The 14,792-nt window shown below is 39.5% G+C and overlaps 1 protein-coding gene across 7 annotated transcripts in view; it reads left to right on the forward strand.

The window, feature by feature from the left end:
• The first annotated feature begins 897 nt into the window (after positions 1-897).
• The window catches only part of LOC131233458 (uncharacterized), a 72,006-nt gene continuing 58,111 nt past the window's right edge, over positions 898-14,792 (forward strand). For 4 of the 7 annotated variants that reach the window (XR_009165248.1, XM_058230169.1, XM_058230170.1 and 1 more), the window contains exons 1-3: positions 899-1,399; positions 1,724-1,772; positions 1,874-1,925. Coding sequence is in view for 6 of the 7 variants with exons in the window: in XM_058230169.1 (XP_058086152.1) it covers positions 1,026-1,399; positions 1,724-1,772; positions 1,874-1,925 (475 nt within the window). In the remaining variant the exon portion in view is untranslated. Of the gene's footprint in view, positions 1,400-1,723; positions 1,773-1,873; positions 1,926-14,792 lie in introns of all 7 variants that reach the window. The other 3 variants (XM_058230167.1, XM_058230168.1, XM_058230166.1) reach the window with 2 other exon arrangements.

The raw sequence follows: 14,792 nt of genomic DNA on the forward strand, positions 1-14,792 counted from the left end.
TTATGAAAGGACCTAAGCTTAAGGTCTTTTTAGGGTCTATTATACTTGAAAAGACGAACATTGAAGTAACTTGAACTTCTCGGAACTTATTCTTCTACTTGAATCTTCGATAGAGTTTGAAGATGGAGCTTGATCTTCTACTAAAAGTGTAGTAGAACTTGAACTCAGTCATCGTGAACTTCAGTAGATTCTGAACTTTTTATCTTGATCTACGTCTTGACTTGAACTTCAGTAAAGTCTTAAATTTAGTAAATTTTGAGCAATCATGTTTTGAAGTAATGACTTGAACTTTTCATCTTGATCCACATTAAGCAGACTACTTCTTAAGCTATTTTGTTTTAAGTGAAATTTGACAAACAAAAGTGTGCTTTATACAATACAACACTTCGAACATACTAAAGTTAATTTAGTAATTAAGGGCCCGTTTGGCCGGTCGGATTGGAAGGGATTGGATGGTATTGGAGGGGATTGGAAGTCAAATCCCAGGATTGGCCGGGCGTGCCAAACAGAGTCGGTGATCTGATCCCAATCCCATGTATCTCAAGACAATCCGCTGACAACACCATCATTACATTTAAATTCCATCAAATCCACCCTAATCCTTCAAATTTGCCTGGGACGTATTTGGTTTCAGGGATTAGAAGGGATGAGAAGATTTAATACCGGGATTGGCCGGGCGCGCCAAACAGACTGGATATAGCAACCAAGGGATATATCAATCCCATGGATCTCCAGACAATCCACTGACAACACGATCATTACCTAGAAATCCATGCTATCCACCCTAATACCATTCAATCCCTTCCAATCCACCCGGCCAAACGGGCCCTAAATTTAATCCCTTACAAATGCAAGGATTGAAGTTATTCTCAATACATGGTGCCAAACACAGCATCGGATATCGCATTCAGCGGGTTCCGAATCCACCCTCCTAAACAGGCCCTTCATCTTGGGCTTTCACCCCACACTCAGCTTATCCCGTCATCCCAACTTCATGGTTTTGTGTGAGCGGACAGTGAGCGACGATGGTGCAGGCTACTGCTCTGCTGAGGCAGTGTCCCAGACTCATAGGTTATCCAATCACAACAACTACAACAAAAACTACAATGAAAGCCATTCTTCATCATCTCCTATCTTCCTCTCTCTCTTTCAAAACCGACTCTTCTTCTTTCCCCGTCTCCATCTCTCCTTTTTCATCTCGCGCCATCCATCCCCGATCTAATGGCCTCAGTTTGCCTGAATCATCACCAGACCTCCTTGAAGATCAATACGCCCACTCCGATGATAACCTGCCCAATAATAAGAGCCGCAACGAGAAGAAGCGCGAGGCCCGCCGTGCTGTCCGCTGGGGAATGGAGCTAGCCAACTTCTCCCCTCCTCAGATCAAACGCATTCTCAGGTATCGCCTAATCCGTGTGGGGGGATCTCCTTTCAGTGATCTAGGCTGTTCATCCGGTTGGACGATTGGTGCGTAGTGGGCCCAGGACCACGTTTTAAAGATTTGCAGACACTTCCTCAATCACATACGGCCCATTTAGCTGGGGCGCTCTCTGCAGTATTGCCTGTCCACTGCAGTGCCACACCAGAAGATGGTCTGGATCACTCATAGGTGGTCCCCATTGTACAGTTTTCTGGCCCAGATGAAGATGCGGGTAATTCAGACTAAGAGTTGTATAGTTTTCTCATCAGATGTTCTTACATTTTGAATATGGGAATTGGTCAGGGTGGCTTCTCTTGAGAGGGAGGTTTTTGATGCACTCATGTTAGTGAAGGTGCTGAACTTTTTTTCTCCCTTTTTCTCTTTGTTATTCCATTTCCCTTTCTTTTTAATTTCAAATTTCACGCATCTTGAAATTTGATTCATGTTTTGTAGAGATTGGGCCCGGACGTCCGAGAAGGGAAACGGCGACAGTTCAATTATATAGGTTAGTTTTGACAACTTCCAACTAATTGGGGTCAGCTACATAAATCCTTTTGTCAATTCCACTTCATTGAGGATCTTATTCTCAATTAAACAATAGGTCATCAAGTCTTCTCTTACCACCTCCACCCACGTCCTTTTGGGCCTACTCCCTTTTAGAGCCTTCAACTTGTACCAATTCATTTCTCTTATTCAGTTCAGTTCTTCATCTCCTTTGCACATGGCCAAACCATCCAAGTCTACTATGGCTCACCTTATTACCTATTGGTGTTACTCCTAAGTTTTCTCATATGCATTCATTTCTAATTCTATCCTTGTCTTGCCACTTATCCATCTCAACATCCCCATTTCAGCTGTGCTCATTCTATGATCATGTTGTTCCTTGATTGCACAACATTTCGTTCCACAAAGCATGGCTGTTCTTATAGATATCATATAAAATTTCCCCTTATGCATACATATGTCTCTTGCTCCACATACGTGTGAGGCTTGTGAAGCATGATGCATATTATCTCCATGCTGCTACATATGGCAACATGGTAGACAGGTGCAATATCCACGCAGTCCATCAAGTGAGTCCGACCATTTACATGTTTTTACCTGAAAGGTATGCTGGTATACTGTATACTGATTATATGGTCTATGGTGTCAGAAAGAAGGTGGATGGCTCATAAAGCTTGGCAAATTCTTATTTTCTCCCTCACATTTTTTTCTTCTTCTTAAACTGTGGTCCACATGATTAGTATACTTATCTGATCTTTGGATTGGGAAATTTACACAGAGCGAACACCTTGATGGATTTGTTGGATCTGGTGCCTATGACTCATGCTGAGACATGTGGTGGCATATGTACATCGGCTGTGTTTTACATGTCTGTGGGCTTGCCAAAGTATTTACATTCATGCTTCTATAAAATGTGTGTATGTATATGTTCTTCTATAAAAAAGTGTGTATATCACATCCATGGTTCAGTGATCCAAGATGCTGGTATGATGGGCCTCATCTATGGTTAAGTTATCCAAGATGCTGGATTGATGGGTCTCACCGTGTATGGTCCATGCTCTAGAAATTCCCAAGACTTTCGATCATAGCCATATAGTGTTTATCCTTGTGAATTTTACAAAAAAAACTACCTAATTAATCTGGAACTTACATTCCGGTATCTTTTTCAAAAAGCTCCCTCATTAATTGATGTAATTATCATTCTCCTACCTTTCTCTACATTTCTTTAACGGCCAGTTGGGTGGGCATGTGAGCAAATGGGTTGGCTCCTTGGGTGTTCCCCACTGTGATTTTTATGTAAAATCCACTTTGACCACTAGGTGCGTCAGCTCATGGTAAGCCAAGGGCCCAAAATTCACACCCATCCATGATTCAGGTGGACCACATAATTGGAAACAGTGGACAGGGCAACAATTGCCCTCTAAACTGTTTTCCTCTGATTTTTAGGCCCTAGGTCTAAATTTTGATGTGGTATCTAATGGTTGGAGTGGATTTTGTATAATCATTTTGGTAGGCCTTGTAAAAATCAAGGGTGGATGTCTCCCCGCCAACTATTTTCTTTGGTGTGGCCCACCTGAATCACAAGTTAGCCTGATTTTTTAAGGCTCTGTGCCTAAACTGAGATTATGCATATAATGTTTGAAGTAGATTTCACATAGACATCACAGTGGGCCCTGCCATAAATCAAGTCCTGACGTCCTTCTTGATTTGTACGGAGATTATTTAGAAAAAAAAAACGGAATTGTATGGGACGCCGATCTTGATTTTGACGGGGCCCATTGTGCTGTTTATGTAACATCCATTTCGACTATTAGACAATAGTCCCATATTAGGCCCAGAGACGAAACATCAGGTTGACTTGTGATTCTTGTGGGCCATATCGAAGGAAATAGTTGGGAGAATGATGTTCACCCTTGATTTTTACAGGGCCCACTGTGATAATTATATGAAATCCACTCAAACCATTAGATTTCATACAAAAATTCAGGCCTATGGACAAAAAATCATGCCCATCCGTGATTCAAGTGGGCCACACTAATGGAAACGGCTTGGAGGGCAAGCGTTGCCCCTTACACAATTTCCAATCATGTGGTCCACCTGAATCACAGATGGACTTGATTTTTTTGGGTCCTCGGCCTAACATGGGGTGACACACTTGGTGATTAGGGTGGATTTTACATAAACATCACGGTGGGGCCCACCCGAGCTGCCAACCATTTGCTCACATAGCGACTGAAGGTAGTGGAATGGTAATTGTATCGATTAATGAGGTAGCTTTTTGAAAAGGGTACAGGAATGTAAATTCCATATTAATTAAGTAGGTTTTTTTTTTTTTTGTTTTTTGGTGTAAAATCTTAATATGAACAATTGTTCGCATTATAGTTGCGCCATGCTCACCACCCTATCATTCACACTTAAAACATGACTAATGAGTGCTTGTTGTGCATGGTGTGCACTTACAGTCGGCACTGTAGGCTGCTAAGGATGGCCATTGCATTTATATTTGAATATGAGAATGATAAAAGAATTTGAATATTGTCAGTCCTAAAAGTGCTTACAATGAAGGCTGTTGGTCCATGCTCCTTTTATTTTCATAAGTACCCACAAAAATGTGGCTAAAAATTTTCATAAGCCCACACTCATCAACTTACGTATAGATTTGCCTATAATGATTAATCATTATATTTAAAAGAATAATTGATTTTTAAATTATTTTCTCTATTTTTAACTGATTTTTTTTTTTTTTTTCAAAAATTACAGGAACTATTGCCCAATCTAGATTAACTTACTACTAGAGTGTGGTGATGATTTGACACCATAGTTCCAATTTAAATGGGTGAAAATGGAAAGTCGGGGCTTTCCCCCAATTTCTTTCATTTCCCCAAAATTTGAAAATTGGAGCTTAAAATCCATAATTTTGCATCTAAGTCATGTATAATCATGGATTACAAACATGTTCTAACAAGTTATGAGCAACGAATTTAGAAAAAAATGAAGAAAAGGACAATTTCTTACCGAATGGATTTCCAACCCTTTTCCGCCTTCATCTTGATTTCCCACCCAAATACACGATTTCTTTAGCAGCAAGTAAACAACTTGAACTAAGTCACCTAAATCAACTAATCAACTTTAAAACTTTAGAAGAGATCCCAATAAAGAAATCTAAGAAGAAGTTGGTATTTTCCCGGTTCTTTCATTTATTTTTTTTTCCCTCGGTTTGGGAGGTGGAGCTCTATCTATAATGACGGTACATGGAGTTCTTTTTATTTTTATTTTTAATAAATTTTTTTACATAATGTTTGGTTGATATTGTGATATCTGTGATGTATGACGAGATATCGGTGTTATATCACAAGATATTATTGATGATATTGTTCACACAATATATTGTATTGGTAAATTGCGACACTAATATTTCAACGATATTGTCAATATCGCAAACATTAGCCCCAACCATCTTCAAATGGCTCACATGTGCTACCATTCATCTTTAAGTGCCCACATATGTAGCATTTGTAATTTGCGACATGTGTAACATGCATTGCAATCCATCTTCAAGTGCCCTATGTGTTAATGTGCCACCATCATCTTCAAGTGTCCATACATGTGCCAATGTGTATCTCTTGTCAGCCATTTGCAATACTGATCTTTCGACTGATATTATTGATATTGTGAATAATGTCACCAACCACTTTAAATGGTTCACATGTTCTATCATTCATCTTTAAGTGGCCACATGTGCCAATGTGCAACATGTGGAGCATGTGCCTCAACCCATCTTCAAGTGCCTTATGTGTTAATGAGCCACAATGCAACATGTGCCACCATCATTTTCAAGCATCCATACATGTGCCACATATCCTGATGATGACATCCGAGCACCAACCAGAGTATACCAGAGGAGGAGAGCTCCCGTTTCTTTATGGCTAGGTGATGCATATATGGGGCCCCGTGGGCCCAATTTGAATGCCTAGCTTGTTGAAGCTCCCACATACATGATTATGCATCTTTGAAGGGCCCACACTGGGATGATGTATGTGGGCTACTTAGTTGGACCATTCCGATTGTTGGATCGTCGTCATTGGACATCTTGATCGTGGACCACGAAATAGTTTAGTTTATTTAATTGTTTATAATTTTTTATTTTTTTTAAGCTTATATTTTTGCTCAGTTTAAAGGGTTAGGAACAAATTTTATTTTATTGAGTATCTTTATGTGAAAGCATTTTTTTTTAAAATTTTTGTAAAAAGTCTTTCCTAAGACTATGTAAGGCTTGGACATCCATACCTTTACCTATTTTGGAGCACATGGAATAAATTTTTTCTCTCCTTGCTTTGAGATGAAGCAAAACCTCCTGTGAATGGAGTGGTGTGAAGCCATGGAGTGATTCCACTCATCTTCCTTCTCATCCTCTTCAAGGTATTTCTTTTTCTCGATCTCTACATCCCATTCTTTTTTCTTCTTCTTTTTGCTTTCTTCTTCTTAAACTTTCATTTTTCTTCTTTCTACAACCCCTTCATCCATCATAACCATCATCATCAAGCCTTAAACGTAACTTATCCCTGACCACACCCATGTATGGACGCACCTGTTTGTCCATACGATTGTACGGACAGAGTTGTCGTACGATTGTCTGTATGGATAGCCCTCCCTCCCTCTTTGTTTCTTCTTTCCCTCACTCGCCCAATTCCATTTCTCCCAACCCCCATCCTAAAAAACCCCACATCTAAACCCTCTAGAATCCTAATCCTAATTTCCTCAAAATTCTCTAATTTCACAAAAACCCCAATTTTTTCAAAATCCCAAAACCCTAGTTCTTAAACTCTTTAACAAACCAAGAGATTTTCTTTAGAAGTAGATCAATTCCTATGTTAGATGGAAGTCCTACCTTCCATAGGTCCCATTTAATAATGTTTTATAAGATCTAACTGATAGGTTGTGATTTAGTCTTGAATTTAAGCATAGTTAAATATTTGAATTCATTAAGCTTGTGATTGATTATCATTATTTTGTGCTTTAAATTGTTCTAATTAATCCGTTGATGATCTCATTGCATCATTCTAGGCTAGGCCATCCATCTTGCACCAAATTTTGTTATTAGAGACAAGGTCTAACATAGGCTTCTCATGTTACATTTAGGTTAGGTTTTCATATTGCCGTGTCTAGGGTTAGCAGTTTTTCCATTCTCATCACAATGCGTTTAGAATCTTTATTCCCTAGGTTCCCCTTTGGGGTCCTAGTTTATGTGCACTCGTACTAGTCGTGGTTTTGGTCTACACGACTACACCTCACAATGAATTCGGAACAGCTTGCCAAGGCTATCAATGCCATCAATAACCGTTTCGTGGCCATCGAGGCCCAGAACCACCAGTCACTAACTGGCAACCCTCAGGAATGAGACCAATACTTGTATGACCCAGTTGGAAGCTTCCCTCTAAGCGAACTGCAACAGTAGGAAAGATGGCCAATCTCAAGCGGGAAGTAAAGTTAGAGGAAACCAAGTTGGGGGACGTGGAAGAGGCCGTGGCCAAGGTGTTGGTCATTGTTGGATGCGTACCCAGCCACCTCGTGGAGAGTATCTAGACTACCATGATCCTAATGATCGGGTAATGAGGAGTGTAAAGATTGAGGCCCTAAACTATGATGGTCGCTTGGACCCTAAGGCCTTCCTCGATTGGCTTGCCGACATGGACCGTTATTTTGAGTGGTACGATATGTCTGATCGACGTTGGGTGAAGTTCACTAAGATGAAGTTGATGGGCCAAGCCAAGTTGTTTTGCACAAATGTCGAGCGTAAAATAGAGAGGTCTGGAGATGATTCGGTCTCACTATGGGCCGAGATAAAAGAGATCTTGAAGGAAAAGTACCTTCTTCTCTCTTACCGCCATAAGCTTTTGGATCAATGGCAATCCTTTCATCAATGATTAATGCCTGTGTTTGATTACATCACCAAGTTTGATGAATTCATGTTACATTGTAACATTGAGGAGGACCCGTTAATGACCTTCTATCGTTTCAGGATTGGCTTCTGACTTGAGCTTCAGTGCGAGCTCATTTCTCATGACGTTAGCACCCTAAGGCATGCCTATCTAGTAGGGTAAGAACTTGAGCAGTATTTGAAACTGCAATTCATGAGGCGATTTGACTTTCGTGATGCCAACGTTAAGGTCGCTCCCTAAGAAACTAAGCCTAGTTTTGGGAGTCAATCCAAAGCCCCAACTAGTACTCAACCCAACAATAGGGATGTGAGGGACAAAGGTCTAACTAGTACCGGTTGGAGGGGAGGTGAGCATACGTGGTATTACAACTGCCAAGGGTATGGTCATTTCGAATACCAGTGCCCTACGAAAGAGCGAGGTAAAGCCCTCGTCATTGGCAAGTTTGAGGAAGATGCGAATGATCGAGGTAATTGTGAAGAAGAAGAATATCAACCTGAAATTGGTGCTAGTGATGAAGAAGTTGAACAAACTGAGACTGTGCTACTTGTAGTTGTCAGTTGTGCCACTTGTAGTTGTCAGTTGTGCCTTAGCCCAGGTTAAAGAGAGTGATGATTGGTGCATAAATCCAATTTTCCATACTTACATTAAGTGTTTAGTGTGACAACAAAACTGCAAGGTGATAATTGATAGTGGGAGTTGTACTAACGTGGTCTTCTCTAGCACCGTGTCTCGTTTGGGTTTGAAACCCGTCCCTCACCCTCAGCCATATCAAGTTTCATGGGTGAATGCGTCCTCGATATTGGTTTTTCAGCGGTCTCTTATTCTCATTCAGTTTGCTATGTACAAAGATATGCTGTGGTGTAATGTTTTTTCTATGGATGTAGGCCACATCATTTTAGGTAGACCTTGGCTGTACGATCGTGATGTGACACTATTTGGCTACTCGAATACTTGTTCATTTGTGTATCAAGGTAAGAGGATAAAGTTAAATGCTCTTCTACCCAAGAGCACCCTAGAGAAGAAAGATGACGTAAAGAAGGGTGATCATAAAGATGTGAGGAAGTCCTAGCCTAAGTCTTTTCATATAATAAATGCCAAACAGTTTGAAAGGGAGACTAAAACTGATTCGATGGTGTATGCCCTCGTGGCAAGAGAGGTCACACCCGAGATTAGTGTAGAGTTGTCACTTGAAGTGATTCCGTTGTTTGATGAGTTTAGAGATATTTTCACCAAGGATCTTCCGAATGAGCTTCCACCCATGCGTGACATTCAGCAGGCCATTGATCTTATCCCTAGGTTAGCTCTGCCAAACCTTCCTCACTACCGGATGAACCGCACGGAGCATACAGAGTTGAAGAGGCAAGTGGATGAGCTTCTTAGAAAATGGTTCATTCAGGAGAGTTTGAGACCATGTGCCTTGCCAGCCCTCTTCAAGCTCAAGAAAGATGGCACTTGGCACATGTGCATGGACGGTCAAGCCAACAAGATCATGGTTAAGTATTGGTTTCCTATACCACGTCTTGGTGACATATTGGATATGATGGCCAGTGCCACGATCTTTTTCAACATTGACCTCAAAAGTGGGTATCATCAGATACGCATTCTCTTAGGAGATGAAAGGAAAACAACCTTCAAGACAAATGATGAGTTATATGAGTGGTTAGTCATGCCTTTTAGCTTGACCAATGCTCCGAGTACGTTTATGAGAGTGATGACCCAAGTGTTGAGACCCTTTTTGGGTAAGTTCCTGGTGGTATATTTTGTCGACATCCTTATTTATAATACCTCCATGGAACAACATCTCTACCGTTTGAGGCAAGTTTGCGGGGTCCTTGGGATAGAGAAATTATATACCAACCTTAAGAAGTGTTCTTTCATGTCTAATAAAGTTATCTTCTCAGGGTTCATTGTTTCATCTGAGGGCATGTCTGGAGACCTGGAGAAAGTCAACGCCATAATAAATTAGCCTAAACCATAGAACATTCATGATGTGCGTAGCTTCTATGGGTTAGCTACTTTCTATAAGCGATTCATTCGAGGATGTAATTCCATTATGGCTCCCATCACGGACTGCATTAAGAAAGGGGAGTTTAAATGGACTAATGCTGCCTCTAAGGCGTTCAATGAGATTAAGGGCAAGATGATTGAGACTCCTATCATGTGCCTTCTTGAATTTTCTAAAGTTTTCGAGGTTGCGTATGATGCGTCTGGTGTATGTATAGGTGGAGTACTTAGTCAGTAAGGGCACTCTGTTATTTCAGTGAGAAGTTGAATGGGGCGAAGCAACAATACTATACCTGTGACAAGGAATTCTATTCGGTAATTCAATCCTTGTGACATTACCTACTACCGCAAGAGTTTGTCTTGTTTTCTGATCATGAGGCTTTGAGATACCTTAACTCCCAAGAGAAGCTAAACCCAAGGCATGCCAAGTGGGTAGAGTTTCTCTAGGAGTACACCTTTGTTTTGAAACACAAGGTCAGGTTCGAAACAAACTTGCCAATGCCCTTAGTTGTCGAGTGGCGTTATTCCAATCTATGAGTGTAGAAGTCACTAGGTTTGAACAATTGAAAGGAGAATATTCTGCATGACTAGATTTTGGGAAAGTGTATACGCCACTTTTGGATGCCCAGTTGAGGAGTGACAATGGGTTTGTCCTAAGCGATGAATTTTTATTTACAGGTGACAAACTTTGCATTCCCCGCACCTCCCTACGGGATTTTCTTATTTGGGAGCTTCATGTTGAAGTAGGTGTTCATTTTGGTCGAGACAAGACTATTGCCCTTGTCGAGGATAGATTCTATTGGCCCAGTCTCAAACGAGACGTTGCCAAAATTATTGGGCAATGTAGGACTTGTCAGTTGGCAAAACAGAAAAGGCATAACATGGGATTATATACGCCTTTGCCAGTGCCACACACTTCATGGCAAGATATTAGTATGGATTTCATGTTTGGGCTACCCAAAACAATCAGAAAGCACAATTATATCTGTGGTGTGGACCGTTTTTCGAAAATGGCCAATTTCCTCCCATGTTCCAAAACGTCTGATGCCTACAACATTGCCAAGATTTACTTTGTAGAGGTGGTTTGCTTGCATGATTTGCCAAAAACCATTGTGTCTGACAGAGATGTGCGAATCATGAGTTATTTTTGGAAAGCACTTTGGCACATGATAGGTATGAGACTTTAGTTCTTGTTGGCATACCATCCTCAAACTGACGGTCAAACAGAAGTGGCCAATTGAAGCTTAGGAAACCTATTACGATGTCTTGTGGGTGACCATGTTAGGACTTGGAATTCAGTTCTACCCGTCGTAAAGTTTGCATATAATAGTTCCATTAATAGGTCGATAGGCATGAGTCCTTTTAAGGTAGTACATGGTTACAAGCCTAGGAAACCTATATATCTTATTCCCGTGTTAGTCTCCCATAGACCTTTAAAGTCCACATATGCATTCACACGCCATATCCACGATTTGCATGATGAGACTAGTAAACATATTAATATGAGTAATGAAAAGTACAAGATATTTGCTGACTCTCATTGTAGATTTAAAGAATTTCAAGTAGGTGACTATGTGATGGTTCATATAAGGTCAGAACGGTTTCTGCAAGGGGCCATTAGGAAATTACAAGCCCGTAGTGTCAGTCCTTTTAAGACGTCGAGAAAATTAGGCTCTAATGCGTATGTTGTAGAACTTCCACCTGATATGGGTATTAGCTCTACATTCAACATGGAAGATCTTGTGTCCTTTAAGGGCCCAACATCTTCTGCCTCTAGCCCTTGTTCCAACTCTCACATTGACCCAAATAGCTTTCCCGACCTATCCCATGAACCATGGGCTCTGCCTTCTTTACCATCTATACCTAATAAAAGAGAAAAAATTAAAGATGTTTTGGATGAGCAAGTGGTTTCCACCAGACGTAGAAGTTTTCAGAAGTATCTCGTCAAGTGGAAGAACGAGCCAGAGTCAAACTGTACGTGGATCAGAGGCAGAGCTTTAGAGGTTCGACCCGGATTTCCTCGAGCATCACTGCAACTTTATTTCGCCAAAGGCGAACTTTTCTCGACCAATGGGAGTTGATGAGGACATCCGAGCACCAATCTGAGTATACTAGAGGAGGAGAGCTCCCGTTTCTTTATGGCTAGGTGATGTATACATGTGGCCCCACGGGCCCAATTAGAGTGCATAGCCTGTTGAATCCCTCACATGCATGATTATGCATCTTTGAAGGCCCCACACTGGAAAGATGCATGTGGGCTACTTAATTGGACAATTCTGATCGTTGGATCATCGTCGTTGGACATCTTGATCATGAATCACGAAATAGTTTAATTTATTTAGTTGTTTATATATTTGTTATTTTTTTTTTTTTGGTTTAGCTTATATTTTTGCTTAGTTTAAAGGGTTAGGAACAAATTTTATTTTATTGAGCGTCTTTACGTGAAAGTATTTTTTTTTTTTTTTGTAAAAAGTCTTTCCTAAGAATATATAAGGCTTGGACGTCCACACCCTAGCCCATTATGGAGCATATGAAATAAAATTCTTCTTTCTCTTGGCTTTGAGATGAAGCAAAACCTCCTATGAATGGAGTGGTGTGAAGCCATGTAGTGATTACACTTATCTTCCTTCTTATCCTCTTCAAGGTATTTCTTCTCCATCTCTACATCCCACTCTTTTATCTTTTTCTTCTTTCTTCTTAAAACTTTCATTCTTTTTTTTTTTATTTTTTTCTACAACCCCTTCATCGATCATTACCATTATCATCAAGTCTTAACCCAACCATTGTTTGAAGCGATGTTTTAAATATCGATGACATCGACAGATATATCCCATGATATATCTTGTATCCCACCTGTGCGATACAGAACGCACAGGTAGTGACAATATATCCCACATGTTCGATTTGGTGAGCATTTTCAATTTCTGATCCTTTTTTTTTTTTATCAATGTCAAATGGTTCCAAACCATTGCTTTTTCATGTTTTCCATGAAAAATCATGGAGTTGGAGCTTTGATTTTGATATCCATTAGTTCTTCATGTTCTCTAATTTTATTTTTTTAAAAATTTTCTTCAACTCTAGCTGTCAATTGAGACTAATTTCGAAGTATTTAGGAGTATTTGATGAAATGATCATCACATACACTCTAATTTCAAAATTTGAGTCTAGGTGGTCCAATTTAGGAAATATTGGGATTTCTCCCAAATTGCTTACAATGTTGCACTCCAAACATGAAATCAAGCATGCCTGAGGGCTGATCTAGTGGTTTTGTAAGTCTTCATCAATTTTCAAAATATAAAAATTATTTTTTAATTAAAAATTATTATTATTTTTTTTTGAAAATTTCCTTCAACCAGCTGTCAATTGAGACTAATTTCGAAGTATTTAGGAGTGTTTGATTAAATGATGATTACATACACTCTAAATGTTATGAATTCAATTTGAATATAGTTGCATTAGTTCAGTCAGACAACACATAGCTTATGACCTTATACAAAGAAAACCTATTATATGCACTTCTTTTTTGAGATGTTATGATCTAAAAGTGTGTATTGAGGTCTTTTTTAACAATCTCTGAAGTTTCATTGAAAAATTCAACCCTAATGTTTCCGTATATTTCCCAAAAGTGCAATAAATTACCCGATACAAACAATATATCCCGTGTGATAATCGATACATATTTGTATCCCAAGGGTGCGATATGCAATGTGATACTGATACTTCAAACACTAGTTTGAAGTATTCCCGATATTATCAAAATATCCCCGATATTATTCATATCTCTAGCTTGGCGATACCGATAATGCTGGTAGCGATACCAATAACACTAGTAGTATAAAAAATTCCATATATTGGAGATATATTGCTGAGTATCGCCAGCATTTTCAATCGTATAAATTCTAGGTGTTGCTTATATTGCCAATGTATCAATATCGCCAATGTATTACCAATATTTTCAACTATGTAAATTCTAGGTGTCGCTTGTATCGGTAGTGTATTGACTTGACAATATTTCGTTTAAAAAAGTTTAAAAAAATTTCCATTTCAAAATTTTCTATTGGTGCATGGTTGCATGTAGTGGTTAGTTTGTTGACAATAATAATATGATATTATTGTTATCACAACATGGGCAATATCAAAACCACAATCTTTTGTTTCCTTTCTAGTTGTCAACGATTTCTCAGTGAAATATCATGTGTGGTCGATATTCAAAAACATCGACGGATGTTTGGATGGATGGTATGTTTGGATTCATTTCTTACAACAACACATGCTTTTAAGCCCCTATAAATTGGAACTTTTGTATGCATTCCGTTTGTAATTTTTTAATTCCTAAGTATGCAAATATGTGTATTTTAGCCTCCCCAGAAGTTTCACTAAAAAATTCCATTATTTTCTCCATGTTTCCTCGCATTTCCGGATATCAACGATATTATTGGCGATATCGATATTCTTTCTGCATCTTCGGCCAACAAAACTTGTAGCGATATTGATACTTTCGAGCACTGAACCCAACCCAACCCTGACCACACCGCTGTACGGATGCACTTGTCTGTTCGTACGATTGTACAAACATAGCCGTAGAGCTGTCCGTATGGATAGCCCTCCTCTCACCCAATTCCATTTCTTCCAACCCTCACCCTAAAAAAACCCACATCAAAACCCTCTAGAATCCTAATCCTAATTTCCCAAAAAATCCCCCAATTTGGCAAAATGTCTAAAATTTCCAAAATTCCCAAATCCCAAAACCATAGTTCTTAAACCCTTTAACAAACCAAGAGATTCCCTTTGGAATTAGATCAATTCTAAAGTTATATGGAAGTCCTACCTTCCATAGGTCCTATCTAATCATGTTTATAAGATTTAACTGATGGGTTGTGATTTAGTCATGAATCTAAGCATCGTTAAATATTTGAATTCATTAA

This window comes from Magnolia sinica, chromosome 18, assembly GCF_029962835.1.
Source record: "Magnolia sinica isolate HGM2019 chromosome 18, MsV1, whole genome shotgun sequence".
Lineage (NCBI taxonomy): Eukaryota > Viridiplantae > Streptophyta > Magnoliopsida > Magnoliales > Magnoliaceae > Magnolia > Magnolia sinica.